Here is a 6,440-nt window from a genome sequence, read left to right as displayed (position 1 = left end):
TATGCGGGGAGAAATTTGAAGATCTGCGTTCCTCGAAGTATTTTCCCCCTCGGTGATTACTTGCCTGCCTCTGTTTACTCTTTTGACTGGAACAACCCTTACTAGAATAAATCTTCTATTTTGTGTGGGGTACAAGAGTTTGTGTCGAAGCGAGCCTTTGCCACACATCGAAGAATTTCGTTTTGAATGCTTGACTTCTTGTGTAGTGTGAGACCTCCTGCAGCAAGCACTTTACCACATTTATCACGGTTCACTGGTGGTTCGTGAGTTCGCTGTTTAATAAACGAACGAACAGTTGGTACCAATTTAATGGTATAGTAGAGAGAATTGAAATATTTGTAACAGGAAAAATTCACAAGAAAAATAATGGTCGAATATAATTTCCCTTTGATTTTTTGGATTTTTGTGGTTTTTATGTAAAAACATATGTTCAATATCATAAAAAATGATATCAAACAAAAATGGTAACGATTCGTTATGAAAGAATAATGCCTTCTTTCAATTCAAATTTTGTGAACAGTTCGTTACAACTTTTGCAAGTTACCAGAACCATCAATAAAGCCGCCACACCCTTTAACAGTACAAATCGCTTCACAATTTTTCCTAAATTCACTCTCCGTGCAACATAACCTTGGATTTTTTAAACTGGATATTTGAATCTTGTGATATGATCGTCTTACACTGTTTTTCGTTTGATCTTATTCTACACTGCAAAGTAGATACTCGAACGTCACTGTCAGGTTTGTTTATAAATAAAAAAATCTTTTTCCCATAAGAGTTTATCTCTTTGATTTTGAATAAAATGTCGCTGCAAGATATTCGTTACTCGAATTTCTTTGTAGCCGGCATTTCAACCTGTTTCGCAACTGTTTTCACCAATCCACTAGAAGTACGTAGCACTTTTAATTCATCAAACAAGTTTCATCTCAAATAATACACAAATATCACGTGCCATTGTTTAGGTTGTTAAAATTCGATTACAACTGCAAGGTGAATTGATTAAAATCGATCCGAATAAGAGAATTTATCGGGGATTTTTTCACGGACTGTTCCGAATTGGTTGTGATGAGGGTGTTAAAGCGTTGCAAAAAGGTTTGGGACCAGCTCTTGGGTTAAAGTTTTGCCAAAATTCAATACGGTAAAGCGACTTAAGTCATGAACGTTTGTCGATTGTTCTGCTCATTAAGGTGAAATTTTTATCATTTCTCACTGCTCCAGTTTAGGAATATTTGATACAGCTACTACATTTGGATGGACGAAAAGCAGTGAGGGTCATATGTCAGTATGGCGTGGATACTTATGGGGAGCATTTGGTGGTTCAATCGGATCATGTTTAGGCAGTCCGTTTTATTTAGTTAAAACTCACATGCAGTCTTATTCGGATGCTAAAGAGGCCGTTGGCTTCCAGAGAAAACACGATGGAATGATTTCAGCATTCAAAAAAATATATAAAGCACGAGGTATTCGTGGTTTATACCGTGGTGCTTCTGCTAACATTCCAAGAGCTGGCTTAGGTGATAGAGCTCTTCATTACGAGCTTATTACAGAAATAAATGCACTTGCTTTTTGGACTTAGGGAATGGTGCTCAACTGGCAACATACGAACCGTTAAAGGATTATATGAAAAGAAGTGGTTGGAGCTTTTCAAATTCAACGGTAAATTCATTTATATGTTCATGCATTGCCGGGACAACAATGGCAATTGCTGTGAATCCACCAGATGTCATACTGACTCGTTTATATAATCAACCATTGGACGATGCTGGCAGAGGGAAATACTACAGCGGAGTCTGTGACTGTTTTGTTAAAATTGTCAAAACGGAAGGCGTTTCTGGATTGTATAAAGGATTTTGGCCCGCTTATATACGTCAGGCGCCTCATTCCATACTGTAATTGGGACTGTTGTTTGTATCAGGAATTTAGTTTCTAATAATTTTCTGATTCCAGGGTCTTACTTTTCTACGATGAAGCCAAGAAGCTGAGAGATAAATTTTTCCCCTGAGTGATAGAACGTTTTACGGTAGAGTTTTACCAAAGCCTTAGATTAAAAAAATTAATTCAAGCGTTCCATGAAGGACTCATGATGTTAGTCGACTATTTGCCAAAGAATAACAAATCATTGAGGATGAAATTTTGAAAATTTAATAAAGGTGGAAGTTGTGGAAGAGTAGCTTGAACTGTTGTGTCCAATGAGTCTTTTTATTTCTGTCAGTGAATCTGATTTGCTAGCCGTAGTGCTGTTAAAGTCGTTTGAAATGGTTGCCTTTTCCTTTTGAGTCCTCCTCTGAATAATAAAAAGAAGTTACGAATTGACTTCATGACAGCAACACCAAATCAGCTTGTAGTGAAAGTCCACAACCAATCAGGATTGTATCATTACAAGAAATACAAACCTCTCACTCACGCTTTCATAATCCTCCTATTTTATGAGTTTGAGGAGGTTTGTAGGAGATTTCTAGGGGCTTTCGGTCGCTGGGAAGAATGTACTTTTCAACAATATTTTAAATTTACTTGACAAATGCTACCAGATCGAGCTATTTGTACAAGTCATAAAACTCAAATTTTTCTTTTTACAATATCTACGAAATCTATATTTCTTGATTGATTGATTGATTTTCTTCGTTCAAAGTTCGTATTGTTCGTTTCAGTAGAACCAACGTATGGCCGATTTTGCAGCATTGGAAATGGATCTACCCAAAAAAATTGTGTTGTAGTCACCCAAAGTTAGCAAAAAGTTCTTAGCTCAATTTTAGTCATTTGCTTATTTCTAGACCAGGGCTTATTATTGAGAATTTTTTTCAGAATTTTTTCTGAATTATCCAATAATTAAAATTCCGAATAATAAGCCGTGTTCTATAGGTACCTTAGCACCTTTTTGGGCTGTGGTTTTCGTTGCTGATTATTATGAGCAAGGTTTTGTGCTTTCGAATGATGCTATCTAAAAATTATGTGCTGCTCAGGCGCCCGAGCATCAAAAAGAGGGCTTGCACAATAGTCAGAATTCATTGTGCATGCAACAGTACAATGAACTTTGACTATTTTGCAAGTCTATTGTTGCATGAATTTTGGGCAAACAGTTGATCTGTGAACATTTTCAGCTATTTTGGGCGAAAACTTGATGTGAACCATTTTGAGCCAAAACACACTGAAAATTTTCTCATACTATGGCCGCTAGAAAATTCTAATTTTTTGCACATTTTTTGGGAATTTTTTTTATGACCGGTAGAAAACTCCCATTTTTTGCACATTTTATGGTAATTCTTTTTTATCATTATATAAGCATTTCTTTGGCCGCTAGAAAACTCCCATTTTTTGCACATTTTCTGTGAATTTTTTTGTGGCCGCTAGAAAACTCCAATTTTTTGACATTTTCTGGGAATTTTTTTTATGACCGGTAGAAAACTCCAATTTTTTGCACATTTTCTGGGATTTTTTTATGGCCGCTAGAAAACTCCAATTTTTTTCCATTTTCTGGGAATTTTTTTATGGCCGCTAGAAAACTCCCATTTTTTGCACATTTTCTGGGATTTTTTTTATGGCCGCTAAAAATCTCCCCTTTTTGCACATTTTCTGGGATTTTTTTTATGTCCGCTAGAAAATTCCAATTTTTTGTACATTTTCTGGGAATTTTTTTATGGCCGCTAGAAAACTCCCATTTTTTGCACTTTTTCTGGGAATTTTTTTATGGCCGCTAGAAAACTCCCATTTTTTGCACATTTTCTGGGAATTTTTTTTATGGCCGCTAAAAAACTCCCACTTTTTGCACATTTTCTGGGAATTTTTTTTATGGCCGCTAGAAAACTCCCATTTTTTGTACATTTTTGGGATTTTTTTATGGCCGCTAGAAAATTCCCATTTTTTGCACTTTTTCTGGGAATTTTTTTTATGGCCGCTAAAAAACTCCCACTTTTTGCACATTTTCTGGGAATTTTTTTTATGGCCGCTAGAAAACTCCCACTTTTTGCACATTTTCTGGGAATTTTTTTTATGGCCGCTAGAAAACTCCCATTTTTTGTACATTTTCTGGGATTTTTTTTATGGCCGCTAGAAAATTCCAATTTTTTGCACTTTTTCTGGGAATTTTTTTTATGGCCGCTAAAAATCTCCCACTTTTTGCACATTTTCTGGGAATTTTTTTTATGGCCGCTAGAAAACTCCCACTTTTTGCACATTTTCTGGGAATTTTTTTTATGGCCGCTAGAAAACTCCCATTTTTTGTACATTTTCTGGGATTTTTTTTATGGCCGCTAGAAAATTCCAATTTTTTGCACTTTTTCTGGGAATTTTTTTTATGGCCGCTAGAAAATTCCCATTTTTTGCACTTTTTCTGGGAATTTTTTTTATGGCCGCTAAAAATCTCCCACTTTTTGCACATTTTCTGGGAATTTTTTTTATGGCCGCTAGAAAACTCCCACTTTTTGCACATTTTCTGGGAATTTTTTTTATGGCCGCTAGAAAACTCCCATTTTTTGTACATTTTCTGGGATTTTTTTTATGGCCGCTAGAAAATTCCAATTTTTTGTACATTTTCTGGGATTTTTTTTATGGCCGCTAGAAAATTCCCATTTTTTGCACTTTTTCTGGGAATTTTTTTATGGCCGCTAGAAAACTCCCACTTTTTGCACATTTTCTGGGATTTTTTTTATGGCCGCTAGAAAATTCCAATTTTTTGTACATTTTCTGGGATTTTTTTTATGGCCGCTAGAAAATTCCAATTTTTTGCACTTTTTCTGGGAATTTTTTTTATGGCCGCTAAAAATCTCCCACTTTTTGCACATTTTATGGGAATTTTTTTTATGGCCGCTAGAAAACTCCCATTTTTTGTACATTTTCTGGGATTTTTTTTATGGCCACTAGAAAATTCCCATTTTTTGCACTTTTTCTGGGAATTTTTTTTATGGCCGCTAAAAATCTCCCACTTTTTGCACATTTTCTGGGAATTTTTTTTATGGCCGCTAGAAAACTCCCACTTTTTGCACATTTTCTGGGAATTTTTTTTATGGCCGCTAGAAAACTCCCATTTTTTGTACATTTTCTGGGATTTTTTTTATGGCCGCTAGAAAATTCCAATTTTTTGCACTTTTTCTGGGAATTTTTTTTATGGCCGCTAGAAAATTCCCATTTTTTGCACTTTTTCTGGGATTTTTTTTATGGCCGCTAGAAAATTCCAATTTTTTGTACATTTTCTGGGATTTTTTTTATGGCCGCTAGAAAATTCCCATTTTTTGCACATTTTCTGGGAATTTTTTTATGGCCGCTAGAAAACTCCCATTTTTTGTACATTTTCTGGGATTTTTTTTATGGCCGCTAGAAAATTCCAATTTTTTGTACATTTTCTGGGATTTTTTTTATGGCCGCTAGAAAATTCCAATTTTTTGCACTTTTTCTGGGAATTTTTTTTATGGCCGCTAAAAATCTCCCACTTTTTGCACATTTTCTGGGAATTTTTTTTATGGCCGCTAGAAAACTCCCACTTTTTGCACATTTTCTGGGAATTTTTTTTATGGCCGCTAGAAAACTCCCATTTTTTGTACATTTTCTGGGATTTTTTTTATGGCCGCTAGAAAATTCCAATTTTTTGCACTTTTTCTGGGAATTTTTTTTATGGCCGCTAAAAATCTCCCACTTTTTGCACATTTTCTGGGAATTTTTTTTATGGCCGCTAGAAAATTCCCATTTTTTGCACTTTTTCTGGGAATTTTTTTTATTGCCGCTAAAAGTCTCCCACTTTTTGCACATTTTCTGTGAATTTTTTTTATGGCCGCTAGAAAACTCCCATTTTTTGTACAGTTTCTGGGATTTTTTTTATGGCCGCTAGAAAATTCCCATTTTTTGCACTTTTTCTGGGAATTTTTTTTATGGCCGCTAAAAATCTCCCACTTTTTGCACATTTTCTGGGAATTTTTTTTATGGCCGCTAGAAAATTCCCATTTTTTGCACTTTTTCTGGGAATTTTTTTTATGGCCGCTAAAAATCTCCCACTTTTTGCACATTTTCTGGGAATTTTTTTTATGGCCGCTAGAAAACTACCATTTTTTGTACATTTTCTGGGATTTTTTTTATGGCCGCTAGAAAATTCCAATTTTTTGCACTTTTTCTGGGAATTTTTTTTATGGCCGCTAAAAATCTCCCACTTTTTGCACATTTTATGGGAATTTTTTTTATGGCCGCTAGAAAACTCCCATTTTTTGTACATTTTCTGGGATTTTTTTTATGGCCACTAGAAAATTCCCATTTTTTGCACTTTTTCTGGGAATTTTTTTTATGGCCGCTAAAAATCTCCCACTTTTTGCACATTTTCTGGGAATTTTTTTTATGGCCGCTAGAAAACTCCCACTTTTTGCACATTTTCTGGGAATTTTTTTTATGGCCGCTAGAAAACTCCCATTTTTTGTACATTTTCTGGGATTTTTTTTATGGCCGCTAGAAAATTCCAATTT

At 35.0% G+C, this 6,440-nt stretch overlaps 1 protein-coding gene across 1 annotated transcript; it reads left to right on the top strand.

Annotated features, from left to right (window-relative positions):
* The first annotated feature begins 696 nt into the window (after positions 1-696).
* On the top strand, positions 697-2,047 carry LOC119072383 (solute carrier family 25 member 35-like). Its single transcript, XM_037177584.1, has 5 exons — positions 697-889; positions 963-1,138; positions 1,219-1,514; positions 1,577-1,889; positions 1,948-2,047. Exons 1-5 carry the CDS (start codon positions 803-805, stop codon positions 2,000-2,002), a joined length of 927 nt encoding a protein of 308 aa, XP_037033479.1. The 5' UTR covers positions 697-802; the 3' UTR covers positions 2,003-2,047.
* The last annotated feature ends 4,393 nt before the right edge of the window (positions 2,048-6,440 follow it).

Source organism: Bradysia coprophila, assembly GCF_014529535.1.
Source record: "Bradysia coprophila strain Holo2 chromosome IV unlocalized genomic scaffold, BU_Bcop_v1 contig_81, whole genome shotgun sequence".
Taxonomy (NCBI): domain Eukaryota; kingdom Metazoa; phylum Arthropoda; class Insecta; order Diptera; family Sciaridae; genus Bradysia; species Bradysia coprophila.
This window is presented reverse-complemented; position numbering and strand designations above follow the sequence as displayed.

Bases quoted from the DNA above. Each gene is read 5' to 3' on its own strand.
- LOC119072383 (XM_037177584.1), top strand. From the start codon at position 803: ATGTCGCTGCAAGATATTCGTTACTCGAATTTCTTTGTAGCCGGCATT. The intron at 1,139-1,218 runs GTAAAGCGACTT...TCACTGCTCCAG, and splicing joins TTTTGCCAAAATTCAATACG to TTTAGGAATATTTGATACAG. The intron at 1,890-1,947 runs GTAATTGGGACT...TTCTGATTCCAG, and splicing joins CAGGCGCCTCATTCCATACT to GGTCTTACTTTTCTACGATG.